This window comes from Ochotona curzoniae, unplaced genomic scaffold, assembly GCF_017591425.1.
Source record: "Ochotona curzoniae isolate NIBS_2020 unplaced genomic scaffold, NIBS_Ocur_1.0 contig_4502, whole genome shotgun sequence".
NCBI lineage: Eukaryota > Metazoa > Chordata > Mammalia > Lagomorpha > Ochotonidae > Ochotona > Ochotona curzoniae.
The window spans coordinates 552,612-574,033 of record NW_024466308.1 but is presented as its reverse complement, the minus strand read 5'-3'; the positions used below and the strand labels follow the sequence as shown (position 1 = coordinate 574,033).

General features: G+C 64.8%; 3 protein-coding genes across 3 annotated transcripts; 2 read left to right on the top strand and 1 right to left on the bottom strand.

Annotated features, from left to right (window-relative positions):
- Nucleotides 1-802: 802 nt before the first annotated feature.
- CDKN2D (cyclin dependent kinase inhibitor 2D) lies at nt 803-2,936 on the top strand. The gene is made up of 3 exons (XM_040986196.1): nt 803-811; nt 940-1,096; nt 2,054-2,936. The coding sequence occupies exons 2-3, from the start codon at nt 956-958 to the stop codon at nt 2,402-2,404; spliced, it is 492 nt and encodes a 163-aa protein (XP_040842130.1). The 5' UTR covers nt 803-811; nt 940-955; the 3' UTR covers nt 2,405-2,936.
- Nucleotides 2,937-3,873: 937 nt separating this feature from the next.
- On the top strand, nt 3,874-11,824 carry KRI1 (KRI1 homolog). The gene is made up of 19 exons (XM_040986291.1): nt 3,874-3,967; nt 4,094-4,164; nt 4,764-4,869; nt 5,392-5,500; nt 5,725-5,779; nt 5,861-5,910; nt 6,021-6,117; nt 6,217-6,294; nt 6,473-6,594; nt 6,931-7,057; nt 7,298-7,393; nt 7,482-7,652; nt 8,549-8,624; nt 8,710-8,798; nt 8,900-9,026; nt 9,115-9,245; nt 9,566-9,630; nt 9,937-10,035; nt 11,131-11,824. The coding sequence occupies exons 1-19, from the start codon at nt 3,874-3,876 to the stop codon at nt 11,468-11,470; spliced, it is 2,103 nt and encodes a 700-aa protein (XP_040842225.1). The 3' UTR covers nt 11,471-11,824.
- ATG4D (autophagy related 4D cysteine peptidase) lies at nt 11,621-18,517 on the bottom strand. Its single transcript, XM_040986294.1, has 10 exons — nt 17,961-18,517; nt 17,540-17,623; nt 17,262-17,444; nt 16,753-17,029; nt 16,606-16,670; nt 15,200-15,330; nt 13,159-13,237; nt 12,833-12,909; nt 12,535-12,654; nt 11,621-12,116 (listed from the first exon to the last, which is right to left on the bottom strand). Exons 1-10 carry the CDS (start codon nt 18,184-18,186, stop codon nt 11,931-11,933), a joined length of 1,428 nt encoding a protein of 475 aa, XP_040842228.1. The 5' UTR covers nt 18,187-18,517; the 3' UTR covers nt 11,621-11,930.
- Between the last annotated feature and the right edge of the window lie 2,905 nt (nt 18,518-21,422).

The window sequence follows — 21,422 nt, the reverse complement described above, 5'->3', positions numbered from 1 at the left end:
AGGACACACACCCCGACATTTCTGTCAGTGTCGGAGGGTGGGGGACCCTGGTCACGGCACCCCAGAATGTCCCCCACACGCTGCCAGGGACCCTGGTCGCGGCACCCCAGGACACACACCCCCGACATTTCTGTCAGTGTCGGAGGCCGGGGGACCCTGGTCGCGGCACCCCAGCACACACACCCCGACATTTCTGTCAGTGTCGGAGGCCGGGGGACCCTGGTCGCGGCACCCCAGCACACTCCCCCACCGCCCACCGCCCTGGCTCCCACCGCTTCTCCCCAACCGGCCTTCCCTCCCTCAGCTCTGGGGGCCCCGGCCGCCCCCACGCCCTCTCCCTCGGCCGCCCTGGAGGCCCGGCTCGCCCCGCGCCGCCCACCTCGTCCCTCCCCAGCACCGCCCGTCTGAATACGCCGTGTGACAAGCCCGCCCGGTTCCTCAGCCGGGCCTTCCCGCCCCGCCCCGCCGGCCGCCCGAGTCGGTTAAAGCCGCCGCCTTTCCCGCCCGCCTAGTTTGAAAATCCGAAAAACCCCGCCTTGAGGGGCGCGCCATCGAACGTCTATGCTCCCGCCAATCAGAAGCGACACCGCCCCCCCGCAGTCGCGCAGCGATTGGTTGGCATGGCCCGTGGTGGGTGGGACGCCCGCCGGGCGCTGCTGGAGTTTGGAAGAAAACAAGCTAGGGGGCGGGGCCCGAGCAGGCCGCGCCCCCGCGCAGGCCCCGCCCCCTGCAGCCTCGGTCTGGCGGGCGGCCGCGCAGCCGCAGAACGCACACCGCGCGCCGCAGGAGGAGGAGGAGGAAGAGGAGGAGGGTGAGTTCGGGGGAGACCCGGCCCCCAAGGGGCGGGCGCCGGGCTGGGCCGGCGGTGGGAGCCGGCTGACAGGGGGGTGGAGCCGGCGGGGCAGGCTGGGGGTCGTGACTGGAGGCCGTGCCCTGCAGGCCCGGCGTGGTCAGCATGTTCCTGGACGAGGTGCACGCGGGGGACCGGCTGAGCGGGGCCGCGGCCCGGGGCGACGTGGACGGGGTGCGCAGGCTGCTGCACCGCGAGCTGGTGCACCCCGACGCCCTGAACCGCTTCGGGAAGACGGCGCTGCAGGTGACCGGGGCCCCTCTGTGCACCCCGCTGCTGGCTGGAGAGCTGGGGGGGAAAGGGGGAGGGGGAGAGGAGGGGGAGAGGAGGGGGAGAGGAGGGAGAGAGGGAGATGGGAGAGAGAGGGGAGGGGGAGAGAGGGAGAGAGGGGAGGGGGAGAGAGGGAGAGGGGGAGAAGGAGAGAGGGGAGGGGGAGAGATGGGAGATGGGAGAGGAGAGAGGGGAGGGGGAGAGAGGGGAGGGGGAGAGGGGAGAGGAGGGGGAGGGGAGGGGAGGGGGAGAGAGGGAGAGGGGGAGGGGGAGAAGGAGAGAGGGAGGGGGAGAGGGGCTCTGCCTCCTTGGACTCCTGGTCCGCGAGGGAACAGGAGGGTGTGAAGGAGAGCTGGGCGGGGAGAGGGGAAGGAAAAGGGGCTCGGCCTCCTGGTCCGCGGGGGAGCGAAGGAGGGCGTGGTGGGGGCGGGGGACAGGAGCAGCATCCCGTCCCCCAAGGGGGCGGTCAGGTCTAGGGGGACCCCATTTCCTGAACTCACCTTTCCTGGGGAGGGGACACTGGGAGTCGGAGTTGGGGGCTGTTATCCTGAAGGCGACAGTGGCTTTCTGGGGGCGAGAAAGGTGCCCCCCCTTTCCCAGAAGGTGCCAGGTCTCCACTCCTGTCCTCCAGCTCGGGGACCCCCTGACCCCTGTGCTCCAGCTTGGGGACCCCTGACCCCTGTCCTCCACCTTGGGGACCCCGTCGTCCTCCACCTTGGAGACCCCCTGACCCCTGTCCTCCACCTTGGGGACCCTCGACCCCTGTCCTCCAGCTTGAGGACCCCCTGAGCCCTGTCCTCCAGCTTGGGGACCCCCTGACCCCTGTCCTCCACCTTGGGGACCCCCGACCCCTGTCCTCCAGCTTGGGGACCCCCTGAGCCCTGTCCTCCAGCTTGGGGACCCCCTGACCCTCTGCTGTGTGTGCCCATGCAGGTCATGATGTTTGGCAACCCCACGGTGGCACGGGAGCTGCTGAAGCAAGGGGCCAGCCCCAACGTCCAGGACGCCTGGGGCACCAGCCCAGCGCACGACGCGGCCCGCACCGGATTCCTGGACACGCTCAAGGTCCTGGTGGACCACGGGGCCGACATCAACGCGCCCGATGCCAGCGGGGCACTGCCCATCCACCTGGCCGTGCGCGAGGGCCACACCGCCGTGGTCCGCTTCCTGGCCGCCGAGTCGGATCTGGGGCACAGGGACGCCGGGGGTCGCACCCCGCTGGAGCTGGCGCGGCAGACGGGGGCTCGGCACCTGCTGGACATCCTACAGGGCCGTCCGCTGTGACCAGGGCTTTCCCTGTTCCTGCTGCCCCTGGCGGAGGAGCGCCCGTTTGTTTGTGGTTTCTGGGGTGTGTGCGAGTGAGTGTGTGTGTCTGGGGGACATTTCTGCCTTGTTCTCTATCTCTCTTGGGATGGGCTCCTGGGGCCACGGCCGCGTACAAAACGGTTCAGTCTCCCCCGCCTAGTCCATGGCTCCAGGAGCCCCTGCCAGCCCCGGGTCCTGTGCCAGGGCTTCCTGGCCGCTGTCCCCGGCGGGACTCCGGGTGGGACGGGGTGCACCTGCTCGGTGGGCGCAGGGGAGACGGGTGCGGCTGGCTGGGGCTGCGGGGCAGCCTTCCCCAGGAGGAAGGCCACAGGAGCTCGCGCTGCGTGGGAAAGTTGTGTTGCAGCCTCCTGGACAGTGTTGAAAACAAAAACCAAAAAAAAAAAAAAGGCAAGCCCCATAGATTCTATTTATTCAGTTTTATGAAAAAGAATTGTTGTGTGATAATTTAATGTTTTTTTTTTTTACTCATTAAATTAAAAGTTGTGCATGATATCCTAGCGTGGCTGTTTTCTGCTCCCCCTCCTCCCCGTGGATCCGTGGATCTAGGAGTTTGGGGTGCAGTGGGGGGTGGGAGAGGGTCCCCTGGGGGAGGGTCCCCGGGGGAGAGAGGGTCTCCAGAAGGAGAGGAGGGTCCCGGGGGGGAGAGGGTCCCCGGGGGAGAGAGGGTCTCCAGAAGGAGAGGAGGGTCCCCGGGGGCGGGGAGAGAGGGTCTCCAGAAGGAGAGGAGGGTCCCCGGGGGGAGAGAGGGTCTCCAGAAGGAGAGGAGGGTCCCCGGGGGGAGAGAGGGTCCCCGGGGGGAGAGAGGGTCTCCAGAAGGAGAGGAGGGTCCCCGGGGGAGGGTCCCGGAGACGGAGGCGCCGTTGGGGGCAGGGCGGGGAGCGGTCATTCCCAGGGGAAGCGGGCGAGGCAGCGGTGGGCGTGGCGCTATCGGACCGGAAGGGAGGCAGGAAACCACGATGGAGAAAGGGCCCCCAGATGTCGGGCCGGAGCCCCGATGGAGGGCGGGCGGGCAGGAGGGCAGGGCGGACAGGGAAGGGCAGGGCGGGCAGGAGGGCAGGGCGGGCAGGAGGGCAGGGCGGGCAGAAGGGCAGGGCCAGGCCGCGGCCTTCCTCGAAGCGGCCAGGTGCCCGGAAGGGGCGGGCCCCGCCCATGAGGGGGCGGTGCCTGCTAAAGACCACGCCCCCGCTGACCGGCGCGTGCGCGGTGACTCGCAGAGACCGGGATGGGCGCGGCCCCGCCCACGGGGAGAGCTGGGTGTGAGGAGCCACGCCCCCCTCCGCTGGCCCGGTGCGTGCGCACTGGTTAGCAGGGAGGCGGGGCTAGGCTTTGGCTCCACCCCCTGCAAGCTCTCACTGGCCAGTGCGCGATGCGAGCCACGCCCCTCCGGGGGTCTGCCCGGCGCGTGCGCGCTGGCTCCCGAGGCCGCCATGCCGGAGCCGCGCGGGGCATCGCCTCTGCGCGTGAACGCGGCGTTCGCCGCTCGGTACAGCCGCTACCGGGAGCGCGAGGAGCTGCAGCGACGTGAGTGCGGCGGCTGCCGGCGGCGGGGCCCGGGCCTGCGGCGGAGCCAAGGGGAGGGCATGGGGGCGCTCCGCCCAGCCTGATGGGTGGGGGTGCTGAGGAGGGTCACCCGTCTGCACCCCGCAGTCAAGGATCGCTACGGGGACCGGGACGGCGACGACTCGAGCTCCGAGTCCGACTCGAGCGACGAGCGCGTGGTAGGCTTCCTGTCCACGCCGCCGTGTCCGAGGCGCCCTAGCCGCTCAGTGCACCCCCGGGGGTGCCATCCCGGTGTCCAGGGGTCCCCAGGCTCTCCGACCCTCACTGCACACCGGGGATGCCATCCCGGTGTCCAGGGGTCCCCAGGCTCCGACCCCCACTGTACCCCAGGACAGAGACATCCCAGTGTCCAGGGGTCCCCAGGCTCCCCGACCCTCACTGCACACCGGGGGTGCCATCTAACTGTCCAGGGGTCCCCAGGCTCCCCGACCCTCACTGCACCCCCGGGGGTGCCATCCCGGTGTTCAGGGGTCCCCAGGCTCCCCGACCTTCACTGCACCCCAGGACAGAGACATCCCAGTGTCCAGGGGTCCCCAGGACTTCCACCTTCTTGCCAGTGTGCTCAAGTCCCTGGACCAAGCGTGGCATCCTGCTACTTGCCGTGGCAGCTCGGATCCCTTGCCAGTCCCAGCCCACCTGACCCCGTCCGTGTTGTCCCTGACCCCTGCCCTGCACACCTGTGTTCCCTGCCACTCACTCCCCGGCTGCACCCCGTTTTCCCCCCAATCCTTCTCTCCCACCTGTCCCCTTTCCCTAGGAATTTGACCCACAGCAGGAGCGCGACTTTTACCGGACCCTGTCCCTGCTTAAGAAGAAAGACCCTCGGATTTACCAGAAAGATGCCACCTTCTATCAGAGCCCAGGTCTGGCGGGCCTGGCACTCACCTGCTTCTTCCCTGGTAGAACTTGAGCGGGGTGGTCTTCCATCCGGCGTGTGGGCGCCCCCGTGGGGTCTCCCCACAGTGTTCATCTGATTTCCAGCCACGTTTGCACAAACCTTCCTCTGAGCTGTGGGCAGGACAGTGGTCTGTGATGTGGAATGCAGCAATGTCCTAAGCCCAGGGCACGTTAAAACTAATCCTGATTGGTTACTGGGCCAGTATCAAGTGCGACGTGAGTCCCAGCTGCCCCACTGCCCACCCAGCTCCCTGCCTGTGGCCTGGGAAAGCAGTGGAGGACGGCCCACAGCCGTGGGACCCTGCACCCGCGTGGGAGACCCGGAGGAGGCTCCTGGCTCCTGGCTTCAGATGGGAAGTGAACCTGCAGCTGGAGGATCTTTGTGTCTTTCTGTCATAGGGGGTGTGGGGGGAGGAAGGAACAGGGCGAGTGAGGACTCTGCCCAGGAGGGTCGTGGGTGATGTGAGGGTCTCCGTGTGGGCCAACAGCTTCATCCTCAGAGGAGGAAGAGGAAGCGTCGACTTCCGAGAAGCCGGAGAAAGCGCGGCCCATGTACCTGAAGGACTATGAGCGGAAGGTCATCTTGGAGAAGGGAGGGTAAGGTGGCCTGTGGTCCGTCCTCGTCCCGGCCCGCCCGCTGCCCGCCCCAGCCTTCTCAGAACCACAGACGGTCTCAGGGCAGAAGCAGATGAGAGAACCAAGCAGGCGCCTGGGAGTGGGGGGGACTCCCCCAGAGACGCCCAAGGCTGCAGCCCCCGCATGCTGGGCCAGCGAGCTGCCCTGGACAGTCAAGTTCTGAGTTCCCCCTCCTTCCTGTCCAGCAAATATGTGGACGAGGACAACTCGGACGAGGAGAGCTCAGCTCAGAGACTCCAGGTAAGGGGTGGGGTGGGCCGGCCATGGTGGGGGTACTGAGGCCCGGCCCGGCCCAGGCCCACATCGCTGTCTCCCTTGCAGCCAGCTTCATCCAAAAGTTATATGGAGGAGCAGCAGCAGCTCAAGGAGAGGTGAGCTGGGGCGGGGACCGGGCTTCACAGCCTCGGTTTGCACATCTGTGAAATGGGGGCAGGCTAGGAGGGGGTGGCCTGTCCTGAATCCCGTTTTTCTGTGTGGACAGCTTCCGCGCGTTCGTGGAAGACAGCGAGGATGAGGACAGCGCTGGAGAAGGGGGCTCCGGGCTGCTGCAGAAGCGAGCCAGGAGCCAGGAGGAGAAGGTGGGTGCCCAGGCCCGGATGGCCTGCTGGGGGCCACAGCAGCGGGGTGCCGCCAGGGGCTCCTGCAGACCCCTCAGTGCCGGCTCCCTCACGACCCAGGCCCAGGAGGAGGCAGACTACGTGGAGTGGCTGAAGGGACAGAAGGAGGCCCGGGACCCGGAATCCCTGAAGGAGCTGGTGAGCGGTCGCGGGTGGTCACGGGGTGGGGGCGAGCCGTGCCCATCCGAGGGACTCCGTATTCCCATCCATACAATGGGGATCAGCCTGGCTGGGCCGTTTCCATTCCCTGAGTCGACCCGGGGGTCACGTCTGCCCTCTGGCCTGGGTCATGCCACCGCCCCCTCCTTGCCCCCAGACCTACCTCAAGGAGTACTGGAACAACCCGGAGCTGGAGGAGGGGGAACAGTTCCTGCGGGATTACATCCTCAACAAGCGCTACGAGGAGGAGGACACGGAAAACGAGGAGGAGGAAGAGCGGTGAGTCCCTCTGTCCCCACCGCCCACCCCACTCCCTGCCTGTGGCCTGGGAAAGCAGTGGAGGACGGCCCACAGCCTGGGGACCCTGCACCTGCGTGGGAGACCCGGAGGAGGCTCCTGGCTCGAGCCTGGACCATCCTGGCCCTCTGGCCACTCGGGGAGTGGACCAGCAGATGAAACTTTTTCTGTCTCCTTCTGTAACTTTCAAATAAACAGAAGTAGATCACTGAAAAAAGAGAGAGAATCATCATCAATGCACGGGTCCCCGTGCCTGCCTCGCCAGGGTGTGTGCGGGAACCTCACTTAGGCGTCCCCACGCCCCCATCTTATCCACAGCACCCCCGGCCCCCCAGTGCAGCTGGCTGTGGACGACTCCTCGGACGAGGGCGAGCTGTTCCTGAAGAAACAGGAGGATTTTGAGCACAAATACAACTTCCGCTTCGAGGAGCCGGACTCGGCCTCGGTGCGTGGCTGGGGAGCAAGCACCCTGGGATCCGAACGCCCCGCCTCCAGCCTCCAGCCTCCAGCCTCCAGCCCCTGGCCTGGACCACCCCTAGTCACCTCCCTGGCCTGCCCCGGGTCCCTCTGTGCGTGGCTGGGGAGCAGCGCCCTGGGGATCCGATCCCCCCGCCTCCAGCCTCCAGCCCCTGGCCTGGACCACCCCTAGTCACCTCCCTGGCCTGCCTTGTCTGGACTGCCCCAGGTGAAGACCTACCCGCGCAGCATCGCATCCTCCGTGAGGCGCAAGGACGAGCGCCGGAAGGAGAAGCGTGAAGAGACGCGGGAGCGGAAGAGGAGGGTGCGTGGGCGTGTGGGCGGCTGGAGGGGCCCGGGCACTCACCCGCACCCCCGCCCGCAGGCCCACCCGCGTCTTCCCCCGCCCGCAGGAGAAGGCCAAGAAGCAGGAAGAACTGAAACAACTCAAGAACCTGAAGCGGAAGGAGATTCTGGCGAAGCTGGAGAAGCTGCGGCAGGTCACGGGCAACGAGACGCTGGGCTTGGAGGAGCAGGACCTGGACGGGGACTTCGACCCGGCGCGCCACGACCAGCTCATGCAGGTGCGGCCCCTCCTGACCTTCCGGGGGACCGTGGGGGCGCCGGGCACCTGCCCTTCGAGCCCCTCCCCGCTCGTCTGAGGAGGGCAGCGAGGTCAGGGGTGCAGCAAGCTCCGTGCGCTGGAATGTTCAGGAAGATTCCCCCTCGAGTTGCCGCGGGGCATGCCCGTGGGGCCACCTGACCTCGTGAGAGCACAGCAGAGGGACTGGCTGCGGTTGAGTCCACTCGTGACCACAGGGAGGAGCTGCCCACGTGGGGCTCACAGGACAGCTGCTCCCACATACTCTGGCTTCTGCACCATTCTAGAAAATCAGACAGTTGCAAGTGGGAGCATTGCAATTCAAGGATCACATTTCCTTGTAATTCCTTCTTTTTTTCCCCCTTTTTCTTGTGATCTGTTTAAACATTTACTTATTCATTTGAAACAATGGGAGACAGAGATCCTCCATCCACTGGGTTACTCCCCGGATGGCTGCAGTGGCCGGAACTGAGCCAGGCCCGAGCTTCATGAGGGTCTCCGACGTGGGTGCAGGGGCCCAAGCGCTCAGGCTGGCCTCCCGGATCCCACGGCAGGAGAAGGGTCCACCTTGCTGGCATGTGGGGTCTTAACGTCCCTACCTGGCTGGTCGAGCAGAGGGGCAGCTAAGTGTACACCTGAGGACTGAGTGGGCACTGAGGGAGGGAGCAAGCATTGCAGAGGGTACTGGGTGGGGGACCTGGACCCACAGGGTCCCCCCGTGTCAGGAGCTGGGTCCCAAGGGTCCCTGGGGAGCCACCAAGGCCTGGGCAGGGGCAAAGCTGTCTAGGGTGCTTTCTGGGGCCAGAAAGGGGCTTTGGGGGGAACGCTCCACTGGCCTGCCAGGGGTGAACCGTGCAACCCCGTGCCCTGACCCCGCAGAAGTGCTTTGGCGATGAGTATTACGGCGCTACGGAGGAGGAGAAGCCACAGTTTGAGGAGGAGGAAGGGCTGGAAGGTGAGGTCCGCCTGGGGCTGGGCAGGGGCGCTGGGCCCAGAGCCCCCGGCTCCTGCCCTGACCTCGGCCATCCTTCCGGAACCAGATGACTGGAATTGGGACAGGTGGGACGGGCTCGAGCAGGACGGGGCCTGGAGCCAGCATGAGCCACACTGCGAGGATCCCGACTTTAATGTGAGTGGGCTTGGGGAGACTTCTTGTTGGGTGTGCAAGGCTCAGGGCGGGACCTAGGACCCCCTGAGCGCCGCCCACGTCCAGCCCGCCCGCCTCTGCAGATGGACGCTGACTACGACCCCAGCCAGCCGCGGAAGAAGCAGCTCAAGCCGCCCGCATCGGGCAAGAAGAAACGCAGGTCGCCCTTCGCCGCGGCCGTGGGCCAGGAGAAGCCAGTGTTTGACCCTGGTGAGGCTGGCCGGGCTGGGGCCGCGCGGGGGGCTGCGGGCTCCCTGGGCTCTGGGCCACCCCGGCAGCCTGGCTGTCCCCCCTGCAGGGGACAAGACATTTGAGGAGTACCTGGACGAGTACTACCGCCTGGACTACGAGGACATCATTGATGACCTGCCCTGTCGCTTCAAGTACCGCAGCGTGGTTCCCTGTGACTTCGGGCTGAGCACCGAAGAGGTGGGGACCCTGGGCAGCGGAGGGGGACACAGCCCGGGCTACACCCCAGGGCCCCGTGCCTCATCCCAGAGACGCCGTAGCAACAGTGGCCTCGCTCATTTAAATACAGCTCGGGTGATAAAAGCTCACCATTGACAGACTGGTGACTTACGGCATGCCTCAGTATCCCCATCTGTGCAACAAGCCTCACGTCAGGCCCTTCCTCGTGGCTGTGCAGCCTGTGCTGGCTCGTGAAGGGTGCCTGGCAGGCTGGGTTCCAGTTCAGGGGCTCCCTGGGAAATCACATGGCAGGAGTCCTACCTGATTCCCCTGCCCCCCAGATCCTGGCCGCGGACGACAAGGAGCTGAACCGGTGGTGCTCACTGAAGAAGACCTGCATGTACAGGTGCCCAGGCCAGGGCTGGCAGGAGCCGGGGCAGAGCCGGGCTGGGGCTGGCGGGAGCCGGGGCAGAGCCGGGCTGGGGCTGGCAGGAGCCGGGGCAGAGCCGGGCTGGGGCTGGCGGGAGCCGGGGCAGAGCTGGGCTGGGGCTGGCGGGAGCCGGGGCAGAGCCGGGCTGGGGCTGGCGGGAGCCGGGGCAGAGCTGGGCTAGGACTGGCCGGAGCCGGGGGAAAGATGGGCCGGGCTGGGTCGGGCGGGAATGCAGGTGGTGCCCAGAGTGTCAGCTGACAGACAGGTGCCTGGCCTCTGCAGGTCAGAGCAGGAGGAGCTACAGGACAAGAGGGCATACAGCCAGAAGGCACGCAACACGTGGAAGAAGAGACAGATCTTCAAGTCGCTGTGTGCTGAAGAGTGAGCATGCCCGAGTTGGAGGGAGGTTGGGTCGGGAACCCCTGGGGTGCCAGGCCTGGCCAGGCGGCCGCTGCCTATCACATTGGCCAAGTGCCTGCCCCACGCTACTGGCCCATGGCTCGTGTGGTCAGGTCCTCGGTTACCGAGTGGATTCCCATGACTCCACAGTGTACGAAGCCACAGCAGCCGAGGCTGCCAGGGGTCAGGCTGTGGCTTCAGACAGCAGTCTCCCACACGCGTCTGAATGCCAACTCTGGTAGCAGCTGTTCAGTTTTGTGCTATTTAAGACCAGTTTATTTATTTGAAAGGCAAAGTCAGACAGAAGGGGAGGGGAGGGGAGATATCTTCCATCTGATGGTTCATTCCCCCCCCCCCAAAAGGCTGTAACAGCTAGAGCTGAGCCAGTCTGGAGCCAGGAGCCAGGAGCGGGTGCAGGGTCCCCTGGCTTTGGGCTGTCCTCCACTGCTTTCCCAGGCCACAGGCAGGGAGCTTGGTGAGAAGTGGGGCAGCCAAGACATGAACCTGTGCCCATGTGGGATCCTGGCAGGTGCAGGACGAGCACATTAGGCACTCTGCTACCGCGTGGGGTCTGGTTACTCTGCCTTTCAAATAAATTAAAGTTTGGGAGGGGAATGGAGAATGGGTGACAGAAGCTCAGCCAGCTGCTACAAAGCCGAGTTAAATGTTAGCATTGATTATCTGAAAGGCGAGAGACAGACATCTCCCACCCACTGCTTCCCTCCAAATGCTTGCTACAGTGGGGCTGGGCTGGAGGCAGGGGGTCCCCCATGGAGGTGACAGAGGCCCCAGGCCATCTGCCACCATCTCCCAGGCACGGTGGCAGGAAGCTGAATGAGAAGCATAGCAGTCAGAACTTCAGTCTGATGTCCCAAGCAATGGCTTATTAACCCACTGTGCTACAAGACCACGCCACTCGGTCCAGCAGTGAGCAGCAGCCCCAGTTTAGAATGCAGGCAGGCCCAGCATCGCCAGGTTGCTGCCTCTACCTTCCCCCCTCCGTGCAGTGGGGTGCTGGTGTGCAGCACGGAGCCCCTGTGCCTGGCCTGTGTTCACGCTGTCCCCCCACCCCCCCAGGACGGAGGTGCCCACGGAAGCCGCAAGGAAGCCACAGGGAGATAAGGCCAATGCGCTTGGGCCGCTGTCGGTGCCCAACGGGTCGCAGGGGAAGCGGCCCCGCCCCGAGAGCCCCCCGGCACAGGAAGACGGGGCCCCAGAGTCAGCTCCAAAGAAGCCAGCCCCCCAGAAGCGGAGGAGGAACAAGAAGGCCCGGCTGCTGGGCCCCACGGTGACGCTGGGTGGCCACGAGTTCAGCCACCAGAGACTGCAAGCCTTCGGCCTAAACCCAAAAAGGCTGCACTTCCGCCAGCTGAGGCGGCAGCAGCAGAAGAAGCAGGGCTCCAAGGGCCTCCACTGAGGACTGGGGTGCAGCCGGGGCCCACGAGGGGGGCTGCAAGCCCCTGCCTGGGCTCTGCCTTTATCCTGGAACCTTCTGTCCACCTGCAGACAAGGGAGCCTCCGCATCCTCCAGATGTGTAAACGGAGGCCCTCGGCATCAGCACCACGGTCAAATCCAACAGCTTTTATTAAGTCCTCAGCAGGACCTTTGGAACCACCAAGGGACACGACTGGTCCAGTGCAAAGTACAGTACTTAAGTCAGACCCTGAGTGGGTGCCCAGAAGGCCTGAGGCCTGGCGGGCTGCATGGCGGCCGAGGCCGAGTGGCCCCGGTTTCCCAGGCTGAGCTTGGCCTCGGGCAGGGCGGTCACCAGGGAAATGCCACTTCCCTGGCAGAGTGTGAATTCCCACACCCAAAGACATAAATAAAAAAATAAATAGCATTGCCTCTCCCCGCACGCGCACACGTCCCCTCCCCTTCACAAAAGCACAAAGTCCTCAGAGCTGGGCCGCTGGGCCCTGAGGAGCAGCCCGGGCCTCGGGAGCTGCAGCAGGGGCTGGGCCGAGAGCTGGGAGCACAGGTCCTCCACACCGTGATCCTGGGCGTGGCCCTCGGCCACAGTGAACATGGGGTACCGCTCCGTGGCCGAGGAGGAGCTGAGGACCTGGTGGGGAGCAGAGGAGGGAGGCTCAGCTGCCAGCTGAGGAACGCCCACAACCTTGACCCTGGCGATGTTAAAGGTGCTGGATGTGTGTCCCAAAGCTGCCTGCTGCCAGCAGGTGCTCCCCTCCAGCCCTGTGATTGGCTCTGGGGAGCACATGACCCTCCCTAGCCAATGAGCAGCCCTGGCATCTTCCGGGAGCTACTGCAAAAGTGGCCTTGGTTCTAATGAACCGCCACGAGGCAGAGAGGGAAGTGTCCTGGGGGGAGCTGCCCTCCTGCGTAGGATGACCCTGACCAGCGTGCCTGCCTTGGTCAAGGTGGGCATGCACGCGGCTGTTTCCAGAGCTCAGGTAGCAGCCCCTTGCCACACCAGAACCCCTGGTGCACCTCTGCTTGTCCCCCCGCCTTCCTCGGCTCACCCTGGTCAGCTCCAAGCACAGTGTGTCAAACTCCTTCCTGTTTCCGGCGTAGAACCCCACAGTACAGCTCGGGTCCATTTTGGTGAAGGCCATCTTGCGGGGGGAGGTGCAGTGGAAGGACTGGGCAGACAGGGGGGTGCTCAGGGGTCCTCTGTGCCCCCACCACAGCCCTGCCCAGGGAGATGCTCAGGGGTACCCTGTACCCTCCCTGTGCCCCCCACCACAGCCCTGCCCAGGGAGATGCTCAGGGGTACCCTGTGCCCCCCACCACAGCCCCGCCCAGGGAGGCCAGGCTCACCTCTAGGGGGAAGTTAGCCTGGCTAACGTCCACAGTGGGTTGGCAGTAGTGGGGGTCCAGGTAGAGCAGAAAGTCATCTGTGGGGAGCGAGGGAGGGTGGACGTGAGCCCAGGGGAGCGAGGGAGGGTGGACACGAGCCCAGCGGAGGGAGGGTGGACGTGAGCCCAGGGGAGGGAGGGAGGGTGGACGCGAGCCCAGGGGAGCGAGGGAGGGTGCACGCAAGCCCGGGGAGGGAGCGGGGTGGACGCGAGCCCAGGGGAGCGAGGGAGGGTGGACACGAGCCCAGGGGAGCGGGGTAGACGTGAGCCCAGGGGGACAGGGCCTACCCTGGTAGCCAATGAAGTACAGTGAGTGCCGCGGCTTGCCCCCAATGATGCCCAGGCACAGCTCCAAGCGCAGCAGCTCCTGCGGGGAGGTGAGTGGACAAGGCTGAGGGAGGAGCTGTCAAGCAGCCGCTCAACAAGCATGGAGCAGGTGCCAGACCTGCAGGACAGCTGTGACCAGGCTGGGTCCTGAGCACAGCATGGAGATGGACGAGGGACAAGATGAGTTAAATGACTGACCTTGGGCTCGGGCACGATAGGGTAGTGGCTAAAGTTCTCGCCTTGCACGCCCGGGATCCCATAGGAGTGCCAGTTCTAATCCTGGCAGCTCCACTTCCCATCCAGCTCCCTGCCTGTGGCCTGGGAAAGCAGTGGAGGACGGCCCACAGCCTTGGAACCCTGCACCCGGTGGGAGACCGGAGGAAGCTCCCAGCTCCTGGCTTTGGATCGGCACAGCACTGGCAGTTGGAGCCGCTTGGGGAATAAATCATCAGACGGAAGATCTTCCTCTCTTTCCCCTTCTCTCTGTATTTCTGCCTTTCCAATAAAAATAAAATAAATCTCAAAAAAAAAAGATGTATTTATTTTTATTGGAAAGGTGGAAATACAGAGAGGAGAGACAGAGAGGAAGATCTTCTGTCCGATGATTCACTCCCCAAGTGAGCGCAACAGCCGATGCTATGCCGATCAGAAGCCAGGAGCCTCTCCCGGGTCTCCCACCGGGTGCAGGGTCCCAAGGCTGTGGGCCGTCCTCGACTGCTTTCCCAGGCCACAGGCAGGGAGCTGGATGGGAAGTGTAGCTGCCAGGATTAGAACCGGCGCCCATAAGGGATCCCGGGCGTGCAAGGCGAGGACTTTAACCACTGCGCCATTGTGCCGGGCCCTAAATACATCTGTAAAAAAAACATGACTGGCCTCACTGGACAGCCAGTGGTGACGTTATGGGAAAGGAGCCGTGGCACAGCGTGGTAAACCGCTCCCTGGGACGACAGCACCCGGCTCGCGGTCTAGCTCTGTTACACACCTGCGAGGCGGCCCAGGCCTCGGGTTCCTGCCGCACACAGTGAGCCAACAGGTGCAAGATCTCTTCTGATCCTCTCTGCCTTTCAATGTTGTTGTTTTTAAAATTGGAAAGTCAGTTTTACAAAAAGGAAAATTTCCTTTTTGTAAAGGAAAGGAGATTTTCCATCCACTGGTTCACTTTCCAAGTGGCTGCAATGGCCAGAGCTGAGCCGATCTGAAGCCAGGACCCAGGAGCTTCTTCCGGGTCTCCCACACAGGTGCAGGTCCCCAGGCTGTGGGCCGTCCTCACTGCTTTCCCAGGCCACAGGCAGGGAGCTGGGTGGGAAGTGGAGCAGCTGGGAAGTGGGAACCGGCGCCTATATGGGACCCTGGTGCATGCAAGACAAGGACTTTAGCCACCTTAGGCTACTGCACCAGGCCCTCAAATCTTTTTTTAAAAAGAATAAAGCAGGAAATACGGGCTTCGCAAAGTTCCTGGAAATGCATGCAATGAAAAAATTAAAAAAAAAAAAAAAAACAGCCTGGAATCCCACATTGCTATGAAACAGCCAGACACACCCATGGTCACGCCCGTGAATGTCCCGAGAGGTGAGGTACTGGCAAAGGCCTCATGTTCCTCAGGGGACAGAGGAGACTGAGTGTCAACACTGCCTCTGGGGGGCGCTGGGAGACCCAGGGATGTATCTGACCCAGGAGGGCCCTTGCAGCCCCTGGGGTCGGCTGGAAGCACCGGTCCTCTGCCCCTCCACGTCTGTTGGCTGGGGAAGGGATTTCCTGGGCCCTTCACTGCACCCTGAAACTTGCCCTGTTAGCATCTGAGAGTAAATGTGGTCCCACCATTCCCAAGATGTGGGCACGGCTTTGGCTGTTCCAGGCAGCTCTGAACCCCCAGCAGTGGGGACATTGGCGTGCAGCGCATGCTCCCCAAATGTTGGTTAAAGAGACGAGGGGACCAGAGAACTGCAGACAGAAAGCCTGGAGGGCCCCCAGGGAGAGGCGCCTGCCATCAGCCGGAACCTACCTTCACACAGGGCACATACACGGGGTTGAGGGTCTCGCCACCCAGCCGCACGGGCACGAGGATGACAACAGATTTCCACTCGGCAGCGGGGTCTGGCATGGCCACCAGGCGGGCCACGTCTGCCTTGTACACTGTAGGGACAGGGCAGCAGGTCACGCCACACGCTGCCAGGTGACCGGTAACCCCAGGGCCCCCGCCCCCATGCAGACTCGCAGCTGTTACGGCCAGCATCGAAGTGTCCGCCCAGTGCCCTCCGACCCCAGGGAGCTCCGGGCAGGGGTGTGTGTGCACACGCCCATTTCACAGCAGGAATGACTAAGGGCCTGCCACTCAGACCCACAGCTCAGGGCAGGGGACAGGTGGAGCCCCTCCCTAGGCGGTCCTCAGTGGCTCTGGTGAACATCTCCCAAGGGGAGCCCTACTGCTCCAGGCCCCTCTGGGCTCAAGTGGCCTCTGAGCCTTCCTTCTCCCTTGCTGAGCCTGGGCCCTTCTCAGACCAACACAGCACAGCACAGCCGCCACACCTGCAAACAGGGCATGGAAAAGCACGGGCATGTGGCTTCCCTGGCACCAGCCTAAACCAAGCCCAGCCTTGTGCCCAGCTCTAGGGGCTCCAGCATTCCTGGTCACACTGACCAGGCAGACCAGCCCAGGCTCCGGCACCTGCACTTGCTGGTGGATTTATAGCGAAGGCGGACTCGAGGAGAGGATGAGCTGGTGTCTCGACCCGCACATTGTGCAAGGAGATGCCTCCAGAAGAGTGTTTGGGGCACAGGTTAAGGTGCCACTGGGCGAGTGGGCGACCCACATCCGGACCAGAAGGCCTGGGTTCGAGTCCTGACTCCATTCCGGATCCCAGCTTCCAACCAGTGCACGCCCTGGGAGATGGCGGCTAACAACGGCTACCTGTAGGGGAGATCTGGATGAAGGTCCTGGCTCCTGGCTGCTGCGGGCAGTTGTCTCAAATAAACAGACATTTCAATCTCTTTGTTTATATGTTTCGAGGCACAGGGACAGAGAGTTTCTGTCTGCAGGTTCACCGCCCAAATGCTTCCACCGGCCGGCCAAGGCTGGGTCAGGCAGCAGCCAGGAGCCCGGAGCCCCGTCCTGTTCTCCCACAATGTGACAGGTGCTCCCGAGGCCCATGAGCAGGGAGCTGAGACACAAACAGAGCAGCTGAGGCTCTGCGAGTTGGCGGTGTTAACTGGCTGTGCCTGCCGGCTCCACAAATACAACTTTGTTTTTAAAAATCAAGTAATTTTTCTGCTCCTGGGATTGGGGGAGGGTCAGAGACGAGGGTTGCCAACAACTTGCCAAGCGTCCCTCCTCCGTCCCAGAGGCAAGCTGGGGCCACCGGATGACCTTGGTCAGCAGGCTGCCCGTGACCTTGGCCCCCAGCCCCTTACCTGTGCAGTCCTGAGACACGTAGACCACCAGATGAGACACCTCGGAGCAGCTCTCCACGGCTTTCCTACGGGCCAGGAAGGAGGGGCTGAGTGGCCCGGGTCGGGGGAGACGCCAGCGGCCCCCGTGGCCCCCGCCTCGGCCCTCACCTGAGAATGTGGGCTACCAGCGACGGCCCGTACCAGTCCCCCGCCTTCTTGCCTGAGGTCTGCCCGAGTTCCACCAGGCGGTGCAGGCCGAAGGGGGCCCGGGGGTGGTCGGCAAACCAGGATACAATCTGCCGGTGGCACCGCTCATGTTCCAACTCCGTGGTGCCCTGGGCCCGGCGTGGGGGCGTCCACCGGGCATGCCCCCGGTACCGGCCGGGAGAGGCCGACCCTGGCGGCTCAGACGTACCCAGGCCCAGGGCCCCGGCCCACGTCCAGTCTGCAGGGAGTAGGATGCACAGCCTAGGTGTGTGTGCGCACTGGTGCCCACCTCCTCACCCCACCCACAAACCCATATTTAACTGGAACCTTCCCATGGTAAACGAGTCTCACTCCAGCCCCAAACTACATTTTCACGGGGGACCGCAAACTCTTGTTCTAGCAGGAGTCCTGTGGGCGTGGACCCGCGTGGCCCCCAGGGTTGGGGGTGGTGGCTGTCATCCCATACTCACCCCTGGGCAAGAAATGAAGCAGCAAGCTCTGTGCCAGCATCATCTGGCCGCTGCGTAACATGCAGCCCCAGCCGCAGTCAGAGGTCAGGTAGCCCCGAGAGCCCCCGGCCAGGGGCGGGAAGTCTCGGCGGTACGTGAGCCACAGGCGGGACACGAAGTCCCGTTGGAAACGCTGAATATCCCCTGGGTGACAACAGCCCTGCTGTCAGCTGCCACCGAAGACAAGCCTGCCCGTCCTCGACTCGCCCAAGCCTGGCGGCAGGCAGCCAGCAGCTCACCCTCGCCTTCGAAACGGTAGCGCCGGCCACAGACGTGCACGCTGGAGATCTTGCTGAAGCTGGTCCGGCTTTTGACGGCCCAACCTGGGGAGATGTCGGGCGGCCATGGTCAGCCACGGAGCGTCCAGGCAAAACGGGCACGATCCTGTCCCGGGATGGTCACTCTTCCATCCCTGCTTGCTGGCCGCCCCCAACCACCACAACTCATGACTAGCCAAGGGAGTGTCCACCCTTCATGCAACAGGCAGAAATGCACTTCCGGTCGCTGCGCCCATTTTCAAGATGCAGTAAGTAACCCACAGAGGAGCACCCTGCCCAAGGTGACACAGGAGAGCTGCCCAGGGGGGTCAGCCTGTGCTGCCCGGGGGGACAACTTTTGGGGGAAAGGGGTCCCCCCCGGCTGCGCTGGGCGCCTCCTCACCATACTTGACATTGTTCCAGGCCGTGAGACACTTGGCCTTAAACTTGTCCACCTCGTCGGGCTCCTCCGCGGCAGCAGCCCCTGCGGTGACCGGGGAGGAGGACACGGCAAGGCTGGATCCGGGGCGCCCCAAGCCGCGGGGGTCGGGAAGGTGGGGTGCTGCACGCGGCCGACGGCTCTCCTCCGGGCTCCGGTATGGCGCGGCAGCCGGTGACACCGAGTTCATGGAGGCGCTCGGGGCCCGGTGCACAGGTGGACAGGGCCGGGTGGACAGGGACAGGTGGACAGGGGCTGGTGCACAGGGCCCGGTGCACAGGGACAGGTGGACAGGGGCTGGAGGACAGGGGCTGGTGGACAGGGGCTGGTGCACAGGGCCCGGTGCACAGGGACAGGTGGACAGGGACAGGGTGGACAGGGACAGGTGGACAGGGGCTGGTGCAGAGTGCCCAGTGGACAGGGCCAGGTGGACAGAGGCCGGTGGACAGGGACAGGTGGACAGGGACGGGTGGACAGGGGCTGGTGGACAGGTGGACAGGGCCGGGTGGACAGGGACAGGTGGACAGGTGGACAGGGGCTGGTGCACAGGGCCCGGTGCACAGGGACAGGTGGACAGGGACAGGTGGACAGGGGCCGGGTGGACAGGGACAGGTGGACAGAGGCTGGTGGACAGAGGCCGGTGGACAGGGACAGGTGGACAGGGACAGGTGGACAGGGCCGGGTGGACAGGGACAGGTGGACAGGTGGACAGGGGCTGGTGCACAGGGCCCGGTGCACAGGGACAGGTGGACAGGGACAGGTGGACAGGGGCCGGGTGGACAGGGACAGGTGGACAGAGGCCGGTGGACAGAGGCCGGTGGACAGGGACAGGTGGACAGGGCCGGGTGCACAGGGCCCGGTGCACAGGGCCCCCTGAACCAAGCAGCCCCCCTCGGCTCAGCGCGCGCCCGCCCGCCGGACCCCGGGAGCCCCGCGCGCCGCCGCGGCCATCTTGGCGGGCTGAGGGAGGCCCCGGCCCGGCCTCCCGGTGCTCCCGGTGCTCCTCCCGGTACTTCTCCCGGTGCTCCCGGCCTCCCGATGCTCCTCCCGGCCTCCCGGCCGCCGTCCACACCACGGCCAGGCCCGACCCGCCGACCTCCAAACCGCCGTAACGCGCGTGCGCGAGCTTCTCAGCGCCCCAGGACAGGCAGGCTCCGCCCATCTCCACGCCCACCGCACGCCCGACCACGCCCCGACCGAGGCCTGGTCACGCCCACTGCACAGAACGACCGACCCCGCCTGCGCGCTGCTCCTGGCCCCTCCCACTCCGCTACCCAAGCCCCGCCCACCCCGCAGTCCTGGCCCCGCCCCTGCCAGGAGCTGATCCCAATCACTACGCATCCCAGTCCCGCCCACTCCTGCTCCAGCCAATCCGGGTTCAGGCCCCGCCCAGCGGCGCCACGGCCCCACCCACTCTGCAAGGTCTTGATCCCGCCCACACGCCTGCAGGCCACGCCCACCCGAGATCTAGGGTCGCCCACGTGGGTGCCAGGAACCCGGGCACTGGGACCCTCTGCTGCGCGCCCAGGCCAGAGGGAGGGCACTGGGACCCTCTGCTGCGCGCCCAGGCCAGAGGGAGAGCGCTGGGACCCTCTGCTGCGCGCCCAGGCCAGCGCCAGGGAGCTGGGACCCTCTGCTGCGCGCCCAGGCCAGAGGAAGGGAACTGGGACCCTCTGCTGCGCGCCCAGGCCAGAGGGAGGGCACTGGGACCCTCTGCTGCGCGCCCAGGCCAGAGGGAGAGCGCTGGGACCCTCTGCTGCGCCCAGGCCAGCGCCAGGGAACTGGGACCCTCTGCTGCGCGCCCAGGCCAGCGCCAGGGAACTGGGACCCTCTGCTGCGCGCCCAGGCCAGAGGGAGGGCGCTGGGACCCTCTGCTGCGCGCCCAGGCCAGAGGAAGGGAACTGGGACCCTCTGCTGCGCGCCCAGGCCAGAGGGAGGGAACTGGGACCCTCTGCTGCGCGCCCAGGCCAGAGGGAGGGCGCTGCATCCACAGGGAGCTGCGAAACTGACAGGGAAGCTGACGTGGGTTGCCGCAGTCAAAGCGGCTGTTTCAGCAGTTCCCACCACCACGCGACTCCCGTGCAAATATAATGCAATACAAAGGCACCTGGAATCAGTTCATGGAAAAGGGGTGTTAGGAACACAGACGACACCTGGGTTTCAAAATCATTCTGCTGCAAACTAAACGCATCTATTTCACGGTGTGTCTCCCGAGCTTTTTGAAATCCCCGTCAGCCCTTGGCGTTTGGCGGCCCGTTGTCCGTGTCAGACGCCCGCTGCCGCTCCAGCTCTGCACCCAGCTCCCGCTCGGGAGGCGGCAGGTGGTGGGAGAGCCCAGCTTCACCCACCCACACGGGAAGCCCGGCTTAGTTTCCTGACTCTCGGCTCAGCCCCAACTTCCACAGCCCCAACTTCCGCAGAGGGAACCCGCCTTTCTCTCTCAAACACACATTAAAGTTTGAGAAGTGCAGGCATCTGAATTCCAGCAGCTGCACCTGATGAGTGGTCGTCTGCTGGGGGACGAGGTATGGGGAACCCAGCAAAGACAAACAAGGGTGCTGGGGAACGTTCCGGGGTGTGTGTGTCGGGGGTAGCACCCCTTCCCCTCGGCGAGGAGGAGCCTCGTAGGACCTGCCTGGTGGATGGCATGTCAGTTCCACGCTCCAGGAAGCAGCGTCCGGCTGATGGGAGGCCGGGAAGTGGGTGAGTTCGTTCCTGTCAAGTGTTTAGCGTGACAGCTGAGGGGCAGGTAAGGAAGGGAAGGTGCGTGTGACTCACAGGTCAGAGGGCAAGGCCTCAAGGGGCCCGGCAAGATTCTGTCTCCAGCAGCTGCGGCAAAAGTGAAATGAGGAGATCCGGTGCAATAGCCTAGTGGCTAAAGTCGTCGCCTTGCGTGTAACTGGGATTCCATAGGACAGAAGGAGAGACAGAGACAAAAATCTACCATCTACTGGATCACTCCCCAGGTGGTCACAGTGTCCAGAGCTGGACTGATCCGGAGCCCCTCGCGCGGGTGCAGGGTCCCCAGGCTGTGGGCCGTCCTCCACTGCTTTCCCAGGACACAGGCAGGGAGCTGGGTGGGACGTGGGGCAGCCGGGACTTGAACAGGTATCCACATGGGATACTGGTGCGTTCAAGGTGAGGACTTTAGCCGCTAGGCTACCGTGCCGGGCCCCAGAGTTGTGTCTTAAAGGAATAAAAGGTTTAGCAGCTGCCTGCAATGCCAGCACCCACGTGGCTTACCAACCCAGCTCCCTGCCCGCGGCCTGGGACCCCGCCCCCGCGAGGGGCTCCAGCCCAGCCCAGCTCCGGACATTGCGACCATTTGGGAAAGGTCCTTCCTCTCCCCGCCCCGTCTCTGTGACTGAATGCATCTTAAAGAACAACTCCCCGTGCCTGACTGCCCAGGGCCCTCAGCAATTCCGA